At 40.1% G+C, this 15,000-nt stretch overlaps 1 protein-coding gene across 2 annotated transcripts in view; it reads left to right on the top strand.

Moving 5' to 3' along the window:
* Positions 1-9,069, top strand: part of LOC119581163 (solute carrier organic anion transporter family member 4A1-like) — a 59,443-nt gene extending 50,374 nt beyond the window's left edge. The window contains exons 1-13 of one of the 2 annotated variants that reach the window (XM_037929547.1): positions 619-1,414; positions 1,571-1,775; positions 1,960-2,037; positions 3,123-3,337; positions 3,444-3,615; positions 3,748-3,850; positions 4,017-4,138; positions 4,431-4,685; positions 5,246-5,441; positions 5,776-5,938; positions 6,256-6,479; positions 7,162-7,344; positions 7,745-9,069. In XM_037929547.1, the coding sequence (XP_037785475.1) occupies positions 680-1,414; positions 1,571-1,775; positions 1,960-2,037; positions 3,123-3,337; positions 3,444-3,615; positions 3,748-3,850; positions 4,017-4,138; positions 4,431-4,685; positions 5,246-5,441; positions 5,776-5,938; positions 6,256-6,479; positions 7,162-7,344; positions 7,745-7,943 (2,850 nt within the window). In that variant the 5' untranslated portion in view covers positions 619-679 and the 3' untranslated portion in view covers positions 7,944-9,069. Of the gene's footprint in view, positions 1-618; positions 1,415-1,570; positions 1,776-1,959; positions 2,038-3,122; positions 3,338-3,443; positions 3,616-3,747; positions 3,851-4,016; positions 4,139-4,430; positions 4,686-5,245; positions 5,442-5,775; positions 5,939-6,255; positions 6,480-7,161; positions 7,345-7,744 lie in introns of those variants that run through there. The other variant, XM_037929546.1, reaches the window with a different exon arrangement.
* Positions 9,070-15,000: the final 5,931 nt, after the last annotated feature.

Here is a 15,000-nt window from a genome sequence, read left to right on the forward strand (position 1 = left end):
GAGTAATTATTTTTTCACCTTCACTCTAGGTTGATTTTATGTCAATTTTGAATTCAAGATCCGTAAGAAAAGATTGTGTTATTCCTCACGTTTTATTTTAACAGGGGAAAAAGGGTATTCGTAGAATGATAATGAATAAACTAATGTTATCTATTTTGTTAAGCGATACTTAAGAAGGCAAATACGAAGGAAGGATGCCTTGTATAGAAAAAAAATATTTTTTTACGGTAACACATGTCAAAGATACAGGAAAGAAAATGACAAATAAGTTATAAAAGAAATGAATGAAAATAAGGACTAGAAAAAAGTCCATGAAAACCCACGTCCATGAGCGGGGGGTGGGGGGGGGCTCCCGTGAAGCCATCCCCGCTGAGGCTTCGCGCCCGGCCTTTGTCGCCCGGCAACGTCTCCGTGCAATATCGATTCTTTCTTTGATATAACAGAAGGTCATGGTGACTAGCCCGATATCTTGATAGCATTTAACTTGCACGTGACCTTGCTAGATGGTTTTAATTGCCAAACAATTGTTTGCATTGCTTTCAGGGTATGTCGTTTAGACAGACTAAATGCTCGAGTTTAAACTGCTGTTGGAATGCTGTATATTTTATGGATTTTGCAATGACTCCAAATATTGCAACAGAAGTGGAATAGATCTGTTGCTGTACATTTTGGTTCCCAAATGTTGATTGAAAGCACGCGAGATAGCGAAACCATGAGGACGCCAGACCGTAATTCGGTCGGGCGCACGGGGCTCCGCTCCCCCGACGCCGCCAGCGTCTCTTCAGCGCCAGGTCGCCGAGCACTGTCGCGGCCGCCGTCTCCCTCCCGCGCGCCGTCTGCTGCTTCCTCGGGGTCCCTCTACCCTTCCTGCCCAACACCAGCCCCGAGCAACGTCGACACCTTGACGTCTTATTCAGTGCTTGGGGAAAATGGATTGGGATTCAACAGAAAACGTGGATCGAGTATTTATTCGGACATAAACATTGCCATTTTTCCTTCCGAAATGGTGAGCACTGAAGGTGCTCTCTTCCCGCAGTACAAGAGCTTAGAGGAAGACGATGTGTTGTCCTGCAGCCCCACCTTCCAGCCCCTCTCGGCCAGCGTCCTGCTCTTGGGCGCGCCGACGGCTGCCCCGACTTCGCCGGCTGAGCCTGTCGGTAGCTTCGCCATTGACCGCGTGAGCCCGACGTTCATCACGCTGCCGAACACCGGGTCCATCATCCACCCGGTGAACGGCTGGGTCGCGCGGGACCCGTTGGCCGCCAAGTCCCCGCAGCGCAACGGCGCCTTCCTGGGCTCCGGCGGGGCGTGGTTGCTGCACGGCCTGAGGTCGAGCGCCGTGGCCCCGGCAGCCCTACCCGCCGTCGACGTGCGCTCCCTCAGCGACCCCAACGGCGTGCCGGCGTTCCTGAAGGTGAATGCGAGAGTCAGATTCCAGGGATCCTGTTAATTTTCCAGCAGATTGCCATTCTTACCAAGGGCGATGTTAGCGCCGCGAATCACGAGCCGCTCAAATGGAGCGTCATTGCCCGAGGTCGCAGTCGCCCTCATACGCCGCTTCCTTCCGCAGAGTTCGACGAACAGCGAGCCTGACACCAGAGCGATGGGCATGGGCGTGGTGAACGTGGCCACCTCGCGGGCAGACCTGGTAGCTGACGCCGACGACGACGAGACGGGAGAGTGTGGCTGGCTGTGTCTAAGGCCTGAGAAGTTGCAAAAAACACGCACGGCCAAGTGGGTCCTGTTCTGGCTGTGTTGGGCTGCCGCCGCGCAAGGTACGTTTTTCTCTCGAAAACATGTTAAATTTTCTATTTAAAGTCGAGATGAGTTTCTGAAGATATCGTTTTCTTTCTTCCAACAGCGTTATTGTATTTTTGATAGACATTTCATATATAAAATATTTCATTATATTATATCATATTTCATATATAAAATAAAATATTATCGTGTGTCTTCCAGGCATGGTGGTCAACGGTTTTGTAAACGTGTGTATCACAACTATAGAAAAGAGATTCGATCTTCGGTCTACAGACACAGGTAACTTGTATGATCAATAATACCGTGCTAACAATTTTTGTTTATTCGTGCCATTACCGATGCGGTGTTTGACAAACTACTTGGCACCATGTTGACATCTTGTAGTTGACTGGGTCTTTACACTGGGGTGGCTGATCCATGATCCTTCACCAAGGGAGTAGTTGTTTAGGTAATCATTGTTGGTGATTCTCAACTCACCGTCATATCTACGATAGACACGCCTACTACCATATCTAACAATAGTTCAAGGTAAATTCAGTTGTCATGGATTATTTATACAGTTTAAAAAGAGAAGGTCTGTAAATAAACACACTTTCTATAATGCACTGAACTATTATATAAAACTTGCTCTCCCCTCCCCCTCTCTCAGCCTCCCCCCGCTCTCCCCCACCTCTCTCTCCTCCTCTCTCTCTTCTCTCTCTCTCTTCTCTCTCCTTCTCTCTCCTCTCTCTCTCTCTCTCTCTCTCTCTCTCTCTCTCTCTCCTCTCCTCTCCTCTCCTCTCCTCTCCTCTCCTCTCCTCTCCTCTCCTCTCCTCTCCTCTCCTCTCCTCTCCTCTCTCTCCTCTCCTCTCCTCTCTCTCTCTCTCTCCTTCTCTCTCTCTCCTCTCCTCTCTCTCTCCTTCTCTCTCTCCTTCTCTTTCTCTCTCTCCTTCTCTCTCTTTCTCTCTCTCTCTCTTCCTGTTCATCCCTCTCACGCTTTCTATAAAATCTGGTCCCATACCTGTTCAATTAAGACGTCCAAGTGCACAGTATAAACTAGTTTGTGAAACGCGTGGCCCGCGCAAGTATTATATGAATACAGTCGCTTTTTAAAAATCCACGCACGATCTCGGGACTAGTTTGATTGTGTAGGAGAGGCGCTAATAGCAGGTCTTCAGAGCCTGTACCTTATGTCGCCCTCAATGAAACCGCGGCAGAACGGGAGTAAATTAACTAATAGCTAATTTTACGGTGTATGCCCAGCGGCGTTTGACGTTCGTAAACCGAGTTTGTACTGTGCACTGTGCAGTGACCCTGAACATGGGGTCTTATAGAACAGAGCACGACCTCTAGCCATATCGTAACCTCCCTCCCCCTTCTCGCAGGTCTGATCGCCGGCGCGTACGACATCGCCTCCGTGCTGTGCTCGATCCCCGTCTCGTACCTGGGCTCCAGAGTCGGAAGCTCGAAGCCGCGCTGGCTGGGCTGGGGCGTGTTCATCATGGGCATCGGGTCCTTCGTGTTCATGCTGCCGCACTTCGGGTCTCCCGCGTACGACCCCAGCGCCTCCACGTCCTCGCTGCTCGTGTGCCTGCGCGAGGTGAGGCTTTCCTCTTGTTGATTTTTGGAAGGGTTGTATATTGACATGTCTCCCGCCAATTCCTTTTTAATTGTATTAAAACCCTTTTTGTATGTTTCCTCCGCAGGGGAAGAGAGTGTCTCGCTGCGGCGTGATGGTGGAGAAGTGGCTGTCGTCTTACCGCCACATCTTCGTGCTGGGCCAGTTCCTTCACGGCGTGGGCGCCTCGCCGCTCTACACGCTGGGCATAACCTACCTGGACGAGTCGGTGCCCGTCAAGATGTCGTCCATGTACCTCGGTGCGCATATTACCTTCTTGAGGGTCCTTTGTTTATTAGAGAGGGGATTTGAGTGAGAGCGTAACAGAACAGGTAAATGATAGCTGGCATTCGAATTAAACTAACGACGCCTGTTCTTCGGGCTTCCCACAGGAATCTTCTACGCCATGGCCGTGATTGGCCCCGCCTTCGGCTACCTGCTCGGGGGGCAGTTCCTCAAGATCTACATCGACGCCCCCAAAGTTGACCCCACCAAGTAAGACTTTCTTTGGTTCCCGCCACTCGTAATCGCAGTCGGTAATAGCTTCCTTGGTGGTCACGTGTCCAATAGAGTCGTACGTTGGTTTTCGAATAGGTTTCATTAGTCTTTAAATATACATATATATCGCCGCATTTTGTTGCATCTCTGTTTTTGTGTTCAGCCTGGGCCTGCGCGCGAACAGCGACCTGTGGCTGGGCGGCTGGTGGATCGGCTTCCTCCTGTCGGGCGCCCTGTCCATCCTCGTCTCGTGGCCCATCATGGCCTTCCCCGCGCAGCTGCCAGGTGAGTCGGCACTGCGAGGCCACATCTCGTTAGTGGCCATTCTTGGAGTTCTCTGATTATGTTTTTGCATTATGCTTTTAATGATCAGTGGTTAAAGTTTTCCTTTTTTTTACTTTGATTACTTTCTTAATTTGAAATTTTGTAGATTTTCCTATCCACATATAAGAGATATGATCAATTTTTTTCTTTCTTTAAGAAACATGGGATTTCCAACTCGCATTTGTCCCGCTATTTTCACAATACGTTTTACAAAGATAAATTCAATAATTTTGATGCTGATTTCCCTGGCCAGGTGCGAAGGCCATCAAGGCGGAGCGCGTGTCGGAGGCGTACAGTTCCCCCGACACGTCGGGGAGCGCCAGGGGCTTCGGCCGAATGAGTGACCTTCCGAAGGCGGTCAAGGTCTTGACTTTCAATCCGACCTTTGTCTTCCTGTCCCTGGCGGGCGCTACGGAGGGCATCCTGCTTGCCGGCTTCGCCACCTTCATGCCCAAGTTCCTGGAGAATCAGTTCAGCATGTCGGCGAGCTTCGCGGCGCTGCTCGTGGGTGAGTGCTGGCTGCGGCGGTGGCTACGGCGATCTGATCATTCCGTTCATGATAACACTAATGATATTGGCAATTGATTGATTGAGAGATATTGGTTGCTAAATGGAGGAGGGAGAGAGAGAGAGACTGGCAGACAAAAAGATAGATAGACAGAGGGATACCGAGATGCTTGGTTGATGTGGAAAAATAATAATAATGTTTGCGAGAGAGGGAAATGTGAACAAACAAGATGAAACTTAATAAATAAATAAAGGAAGATAATGTGATTGGTCGATGAAAACAAGACGTAGATTACGAAAGTGAGACTGGTAGATGGATAGATGACTAGCTGGGCAGAGAAGGAAAAATAAATGAACGAGAAAAAAATGAAAGGGGAGATGACTATTTGGGCTGACAGAAGAAAATATATTGCATGACAGAGTAAAAAATATATATTCGAGGGAGGGAGGGAGAGGAGCAGACACACAAAATGAAAAGAATGAATCGACCAATAGACAGGAAATAGACAGACCAAAAAAACAAAAAAAAAATGACACCCTTCCCTGCCTCGCCTCCGTCAGGTTTCGTGGTGGTGCCAGCGGGCGGCGGCGGTACCTTCCTCGGGGGGTGGCTCATCAAGAAGCTGCAGCTGCGGTGTTCGGGCATCCTCAAGTTCTGCATCGTGTTCTCCTTCTTCTGCGTCCTCGCCTGCCTCACCTTCGTCATGTCTTGTCCGAACACCGAGTTCGCCGGAGTCAGCGTCGAGTATGACAACAGGTGAGCGACTCGGAAAGGCGAGATCGGAGAGGGTTGCGCTGCGTCTGTTTGGTTTGTGAATTTACAGCGACGTGTATTGAAAACTAATGAAATTGTTGATTAAAAGGAAGCACACGATCGCTTGGAGTAAAAAAAAAATAATAATAATAATAAAAAATATAGATAGATAGATAGATAGATAGATAGATAGATAGATAGATAGATAGATAGATAGATAGATAGATAGATAGATAGATAGATAGTTAGATAGATATATAAATAGATAGATAAAATGGCAAAGTAAAGATCATGTAAGATAAAGGAAATGGCATTATAATAACATCATTTTTTTCAGGACCATAACACCGAGCACGCCAAACCTGACGGCCTTCTGCAACAGCGAGTGCAATTGCAAGGACGTACCCTATGATCCCGTGTGTGGCAACAACAACGTCATGTATTTCTCCCCGTGCCATGCAGGCTGCTCGGGCATGGAGAAGGGAGCAGATGGCCTGAAAGTGAGTGCATGACTCGCCTCTTGCGGTTTACTCGGAATATTTTGAAAGGAAGGATTTGTGAATGAGTTCAAGGGCTGCCTTTGCATGAGTCACGGATTTCTTTTCTCAAGGCGTATTGGATGGATCGCACAGTTTCTGGGACTCCTAATGCGCGAGTGTGCATGGAACCTGTCCATTTCTCCAGAGTTATGACTTTTCCTGTATATTTATAGAGATAAAAATGAACCGAGTATATATTTCCACCGTGATTTCTTCGCCCCACACACACACCTTAATCCTCCTTCACCCAGCACTAACGAACGACTTGCTTCCGGCAGGTGTACACGGGATGTAGGTGCGTGGCCTCGCTGCCTTCCCTGACTCTCCCGCCCGCCACAACGCCCGTGGGCGTCGGCGCCGACGTGAGGCTGGCCGTCGACTCCGCCATCAGGGAGAAGTGCCCGTCCACCTGCTCTCTCATGCTCGTCTTCCTCGTCATCTTCTTCGTCGTGATGCTGCTCACCTTCGTCATCAGTCTGCCGGCGGTGTCCGCGACGCTCAGGTGAGCTCTCGGCCGCCTGCCTGCGCTGGGCACCACCAGGCATTATTATTATTATTGTTATTATTATGGTTATTATTATTATTATTATTGTTATTATTATTGTTATTATTATTATTATTGTTATTATTATTGTTATTATTATTATTGTTGTTTTACTATTACTATTGCTATTATTATTATTATTATTATTATTATTATTATTATTATTATTATTATTATTATTATTATTATAATTACCATTATTATCATTATTAGTAGTATTTATTGTTATCATTACTATTATTCATTATTATTATTATTATCATTATTATTATTGTTGTTGTTTTGTTGCTGTTGTTGTTGTTATTATTATCATTACTATTATTATTTTATTAGTAGTATTATTTTCTATTACTGTTCTATCATTACAGTTGTCATTACTAATGCTGATGTTATTGTTATTTGATTGTGAAATTACTGTTTTCAATTATTAAGCAAAGCTAAGGGGATAGTGTGTTTGTATAGAAATCTTTAATATATACCAGTAATTACTTAAATTTAGAGAATACCATTATGAAAAGTCCGCGCGGAGGCGAATGAGAAACACGCCCGCTGGTGTGTCTTGAAAACTGATGAAACCAAAGCTTAAAAGAAGCAGTGAAATTCGCTCACAAGCAACTGAGCATTTCCTCGCCTCCTGCAGGTGCGTGCCGGACAGCCACCGGTCCTTCGCCCTGGGCCTGCAGTGGATCGTGGTGCGGCTCCTCGGCACCATCCCGGGCCCTATCCTCTTCGGGGCGCTCATCGACAACACCTGCACGCTGTGGCAGACGACCTGTGGCACCACGGGAGCCTGCAGGAGCTACGATAACTTCTACATGAGCAGGTAGTGAAAGGGGGTGGAAGCAAGTGTCCTGATTTTTACCTGTTTCATTTTGTAGTTAGATGTGTAGGGAAAAAGATGGAAGCTGTGGCTAGGGATTCTCTCCATTGCCAGATCGATCATTAAAATCGAGAATTAAGTTAAGTATCACATAACTTCGAACATTAACCGGGAACAAAATTTGCATTTCGTAGTTAAAACACATATTAAAATCTTTGAAGTGGCATTGATCTTATCTAGTAACAACAGTAAACTAGATCAAGAATCTAATTTATGAATATGTGAAATGCCGAACATTTCGTAATAGATGCATTATTACGATAACGTGCTTTCACCATTCGCGGAACAAATTCGTCACTAAAAGCTAGCTCAGGCATTCAGATTCTGTCCCTTTTTTTTCCAGATATATGATGGGCATATCAATCATCGGCAAAGCGCTGTCGACAATTACCTTCTTCCTGGCGTGGTGGCTGTACAAACCCCCCGCGGCGGGACCGGAGATGGGCCACGCCAACGCTGTCGCGGACACCGTGCCCGTCAAGGACCCGAAGGAGGTGAAGGAGCTGAGCGGCATCGACAACCCGGCGGCGGACTTGTCGTGAGGGAGGCCAGCGCTACAGATGCCGTTGCTCTGTTTTTTTTATACATTCCAGTTCTTTTTTTTTAATGCGTTCCCTTTATTTTTATCTGAAAATGTCTGCAAAGCTGATTTTTGTGCCCTTTTTATGCGAGGGGATTTTTTTTTTTTTCATACCTGATGGTTTTATAACAATGGGGCATTTTTCGCATTATTTGTACTAAGATATTAGAACGTCCGTCGAATTTCATTTACGTCAAGATATGGTAGTAACTGCAGACCTATTGCCAAACGTTGGTGCACATTTTAATTCGACATATTTACATTCCATATTCAGATATCTTTTTATAACATGCAGCGGTGACTTTCTTGGACAGATTTTCTTGAAGTATTTATTTTTCATTTTGATTCTCTGTTCCTGTTTAACAAAAGAGGGTATACGGAATGACAAAGATTGTCTAGCTATGCCCTTTTATGAATGGTGCCAGTACAAAAAAAAAAAGAAATAGACGCCAATGAATTGTTATTCACACAAAAAACACACACACGAAACTCCAGGGACCACATACACACGCTGTAGCAACGGGTAACCCTTGTCAGTTATATGTTGCTGTCAACCGTGCGCTCCCATGACAATAACACATTCTATAAGCACTGTGTTATAGCGTCAGTATATAGATATTTTCGTATATTAATTGTGTTCACAATCATAAGTATATTTTTGTATATTTACTTAGGACCAGATGATTTTTCCGTGATTTAAGTTAATATATGTGACAGAGAAGTACTGGTATGTAAATAATTCTTCAGATTGTTAGCTATATTGAAAATATTATATATTGTAAACTAATAATTGGATTTTCTATGGTAAAACCCACTTTTTTATAGTTTGTAGTCATATCTCATAAATTAATATTGAAAACTGTTCCTTATATTGATATGTTTTTAATCTTAAGGGATCATCTTCATTATTCAGATGTGTACCTTCATCCATACTATATTACATGTGCTGTGTTGAGAGAATGCTTGCTCTGATAATCCGGTATAAGTTTTAGTAACGAATTTACAATATATTTTGTGCCGTTGAACAAGAGATGTTAAGATGGTGCTGATTATCATCTTAGGAATACTTAATAAATGATTTTATTTTTTTCTGTATCTTTTTCCAATCCTTATTCTGATATTTATATATGTTTATGGTTAATATTTGTCAGGAATGTAGAATTCCTCCATGTCTTAAAGTGCGCGCTAACGCCAGCCCCGACACACATGCACATAATACATAAACATAAACACACATACATAAACGCATGTATCCGCTTCAGAAGCAAACAGTATCATAATTTAGATATATATAAACCATAATTTTAAACGCATAACCTTTTCTTTTTCTTTTTCTTTTTCTTTTTTTAATAACAAGCTTTTCGTGAAATTTGTGTAATGATATTTAAACCAACATTACTTATTTCCATCGCGTGACCTTTACTTAACGGATTCTTAAAATCAAACACACCCTCTCTCACGTTCCCCACTCTCTCTCTCTCTCTCTCTCTCTCTCTCTCTCTCTCTCTCTCTCTCTCTCTCTCTCTCTCTCTCTCTCTCTCTCTCTCTCTCTCTTTCTTTCTCTTTCTCTCTCTTTTCTCTTTTTTAATCGAAGAAATGCTCTTGAGAATTAATGGTGATTGGCTGAATATACATCCGAATAATGTCAGTGTTTTCACGTAATTATAACCACCTGGATTTTCACCTCGGGGAAAAAAAAGAAAAAATGTACCACTATCAAAATATCTTTTACTCTTTCATACTGTGAAGCTGCCGAAGAATTTGCATATCCAATCTTTCTCTCTCTCTCTCTCTCTCTCTCTCTCTCTCTCTCTCTCTCTCTCTCTCTCTCTCTCTCTCTCTCTCTCTCTCTCTCTCTCTCTCTCTCTCTCTCTCTCTCTCTCTCTCTCTCTCTCTCTCTCTCTCTCTCTCTCTCTCTCTCTCACACACCACACACACACACACACTCACACACACACACACACACACACACACACACACACACACACACACACACACACACACACACACACACACACACACACACACACACATATATATATATATATATATATATATATATATATATATATATATATATATAAAATAGACTGGTAGAATGAAATATATATATCATCTTATATACTAAATATATCCACTATTCAACGATATAATAAAACATATAAAGTAATATATAGATAATATGAAAATCGTTGCTTCACAACTAGTGATTTCCAGCAATTTTCTCCCTCATTAAACTTTTTTTTCCTCCAAATATGGTTTCGAAGGACAAGCGTGTAAATCATTTTATGATTTTTTTTTAACAGATGAAAGGTTTCCAGACTTTAAATCACGTTTCACTTCTCCATTAGCAATTACTTAAATCAGTGATATTAATTTACCTTTTATTGATAGTTATCATTATGGTATGAGTTAACATCTTCATAATAATGATGATGATAACGATTATGATGGTAATGATGGTGGTAATAGGATCGATAATTATAATGATAATGATATTAATAAAAATGATAAGGATATTAATAAAAATGATAATGATATTAACAATGATGATAATGATATAATAATGATGATGAGGAGGAGAATGATAATAATGAATATAATGATAATAATAATAATGTTAATGATAATATTGATAATACTAATGAATATGAAGATAGTGATTATGATAATAATGGTAATAATAACAATAATACTACTTGTAATAATAAAAGTAGTAATAATAATAATGATGATGATAATATGGTTAACAGCAAAGGCAATAAAGATAATTATAATACTAATAATATTGATAATAATAGTTATAACAATGTTGATAATAATAGTAATAATAACAATAATAATAATAATAATAATAACAATTACAATAACAATAATAATAATAACAATTACAATAATAATAATAATAATAATAATAATAATGATGATGATGATGATGATGATGATGATGATGATGATGATGATGATGATGATAATAATAATAATAATGATAATGATAATGATAATGATAATGATAATGATAATGATAATGATAATGATAATGATTATAATAATAATAATAATATAATAATAATAATAATAATAATAATAATAATGATAATGATAATAATGATAATGATAATGATAATGATAATGATAATGATAATAATGACACTGATAGTGATAATGATCATGATAATGATAATAACAATAACAATAATAACAATAATAATAACAACAATAATGATAACATTAACAATAGTAATAACAACAATAATGATAACATTAACAACAGCAATAACAACAACGGTAACAAAACAACACTAATAATCACAAAAGCAACAATACTGACGGGCACCTCCACATCGACATGTGACAGGGAGAGCACGAGTCCTTCTGTATCAGTCTTCAATAGGAAAATGGTAAAAACGTGTGGTTATTATTAGGTCATTGCAGACAGAGAGGAAGGGAGGGAGGGAGGGAGGGAGGGAGGGAGGGAGGGAGGGAAAGAGAGAGAGAGAGAGAGAGAGAGAGAGAGAGAGAGTGGGAGAGAGAGGAAGAGGACGAATAAGGGAGAGAGAGAGAGAGAGAGAGAGAGAGAGAGAGAGAGAGAGAGAGAGAGAGAGAGAGAGAGAGAGAGAGAGAGAGAGAATGTTCATATCCTTCAAATCATACTTTTTCTCTTGAACCGAAAAATCTGAAGAAGTGTTTCGCATGGAAAGGATGTTAAAGTATGCCATTTAGACACGAAGGTACAAGATTACAATTATTGTTTCTCGTTTGCATCTAACATAATGTCGCATTTACTTGCCAGTGGGAAGACTGGTAAGTAAGCATTCGGTTAGCCATTTTGTGCAAGATATTTGGCTGCAAGGACACTGGTGCAACAAACCAGTGGGAAGACTGGTAAGTAAGCATTCGGTTAGCCATTTTGTGCAAGATATTTGGCTGCAAGGACACTGGTGCAACAAACGATTTGGCATTGGCTCTCAGGGCTCAAAGGAGTACGTTTTCGTCTCGCTCCGTTTACACTGTGAGCTTCAGCAAAGTCCACCTGACCGGCATTCACGCTTCGCTTTCATTTCTGGGAAGAAGCAGTTCTGTCCAATAACCTAGCGTGGTATGAGCATATGCAACATATAAGGCTATATTGTTATAGCAGAGAAGTGAATCAAGAAAACGTGGTATCAGGATAGGCACCTTGCAAGAGCGGGGGCGGAGGACATGCTTCTTAGATGTCGCTGCTTCAGAGGCAGGCTCAGTTCAGTTCACTAAGATCGCCTTGCTTGCTTGCTTGCTTGCTTGAGATTTGCCGTTTTGCTTTTTGATATCCCACAACTCCCTTCCTCATCTACAGCAGAGAAAGGACAGAGATGGATTACGGCCTGGTCAGGAGAGGAACCACAAGCCCCGGGCGACAACACCTGCAGGTGGTATTATGCCCACATGTTGAGATGCAATTATTATTTATCACATATATATATATATATATATATATATATATATATATATATATATATATATATATATATATATATATATATATATATAATATATTTAATATATATATATATATATATATATATATATATATTATTATATATATATATATATATATATATATATTATAATATATATATATATATATATATATATATATATATATATATATATATATATATATATATAACAAGAGAGAAAAAAAATCTGATTTTTTTGGTCAAACGTCTGAGGTTTAAAATTACTGCAATTCTGTGAGAAAAAAACGCGGTTCAGCAACAGCAGCAACAGCTCGTCCGGAAAAGTACAGTGCAATTACCCATAATCCCGTGGGTGGATGTTCTCTGTTATAGCCTGATTGCAGTTCCATGCATTATCATAATTATGTATAATCATCATAATTATGTTGAGCCATGATGTAATAACGATGCTGATGAAATAATGCCATTACCATTATTCTAATTATTGTCACTGCTATCATTATCATTACGGTAGTTATCATTATTGTTATTATTATCATCATTATTATCATTATCATGGCTAGCACTATATACTATCATAATCATATTTTTAACTATCATCATCTTCACCGTTAACCGATCGCTACAGACACGCCTTAAAAGATTACTCATAATATTAGATTGTTTGTGTTTCAGTTTTCGGACATCAAATCTCCGCTGTGACGTCATAATGACGACATCGATGACAAGCGAAATATCAGTCGCCAGATGTCGCCAGAAGTTGCGCAGCGTTCCTTGTCGGAAATGTCACGAATTGTGTGATTCGCTGATACTGCGTTATAATTGATATCGTTATTATTATTATTATTATTATTATTATTATTATTATTATTATCATTATTATTATTATTATTATTATTATTATTATTATTATTATTACTATTATTATCATTATTATTAATATTATTGACAATTACTGTTATCATTCTTGCCATTATAATTAATAACATTTCTATAAAGATTATTTGTTACATCATGACAGTAATGGAAATTTTGATGATGGTGACAGCAACGGCAATAATAAGAATTCCCACTTTCCAAATTATGATATAGAGTGAGAGGGTATAAGGGCTATCCACAGGCAAGACTGTGTCAAACGCAAAGGCACTTTAAACAGTACATAAAAAAAAATATGTTGATGGTTGTAATAAGTATGATAATAATATTAACAGTAATAACTTTAGTGATTACAGTATTAGTAAAACTGATATTCGATATTGTGATGATTATAATAATGATGATAATGATAATAGTAATATATATGAAATAATGATAATAATGATACTGCTACTAATGAAAATAATTTTGCTTCTACTACTATTTCTAATAATAATAATAATAATAATAATAATAATAATAATAATAATAATAATAATGATAATAATAATAATAATAATAATAATAATAATAATAATAATAATAATTATTATTATTATTATTATTATTATTATAACAACAATAATAATGATAATAATATTGAAAATGATAACAATGATAAACATGATTAAAACTATTACAGTAACGATGCTGATAACAAGAGCATTACTGTTATAATAACCCTCACGGCCTTTGTCATCGTCGGGTGGAGGCACAGGAGACGGGGGGGGGGGGGGGCTTGTGGCCCGATGCTGGGGATCTCCCCTATCTTGGCCCTCAGTCCTTGGGTCAACCAATTTTGCACGTCTTTTCTTCCTCCCCTTCCCCTGTTCGCTTCCTGAGACGTGAGAGCCGTGTTGAAAGGATGGAAGGCTGGATTTGTGTCTGTCCTAAACGGCCTTAGAGGAGCCAGGAACACTGTATTCTCCTGGTTAATTGTCTAATCCTCACCCGTCATAGGGAATCGTGAGGGTGAATCGTTTCTTTTTTTTCCCCACATATGATCCCCTTCCAATATCAACAAATCTTTTTTGAGTGTTCTTTTTAGTCCAGCTAAAAAGTTCCCTCGCATTCTGTTGTCCTGCCCACGCTTAATGGCAGCCCGTACCTCTCTCTTTCCTTACTTAACCTCCCTTCCCCAACCCACGCCTGCTGGGCATCCTTACAGAATCCCTTACTTTTATTTATGACAGCTTGTTTTCTTTCCTCAGACCCATAGTTGTCCTCCATCTGATGTAATCACCCCGTTTAGTCTCGCTGTTGACCCTTTACGCTACCATACTACCACCATATAGTGCTATAAGACCTTTAACGTCTAGCATATTTATTGGTTTTAATAATTAATTATCCCCTCTTTTCCTTTTTCACTCATATATTTCTCTGTAGTGTTAGATGACCTTTGATGTCTAGTGCATCGGTTTGTATTAACAATTAACCATTAACTCTTATTATAATAGTCATGTATGTACTTATCATCATCATCATATTTCCTGTTTTTACCCGTAATTTCTTTCAGAATAACTTCATTGCTATGAATGATAACCGAATTCATAACATTATATAATCATTATTATTAACAATGTTATCATGTTTATGACTAGTACTTTTACTGCTATTGATATTTATTTGTAATTGTTGGCAATA

The sequence above is a fragment of the Penaeus monodon genome, chromosome 14 (assembly GCF_015228065.2).
Source record: "Penaeus monodon isolate SGIC_2016 chromosome 14, NSTDA_Pmon_1, whole genome shotgun sequence".
NCBI lineage: Eukaryota > Metazoa > Arthropoda > Malacostraca > Decapoda > Penaeidae > Penaeus > Penaeus monodon.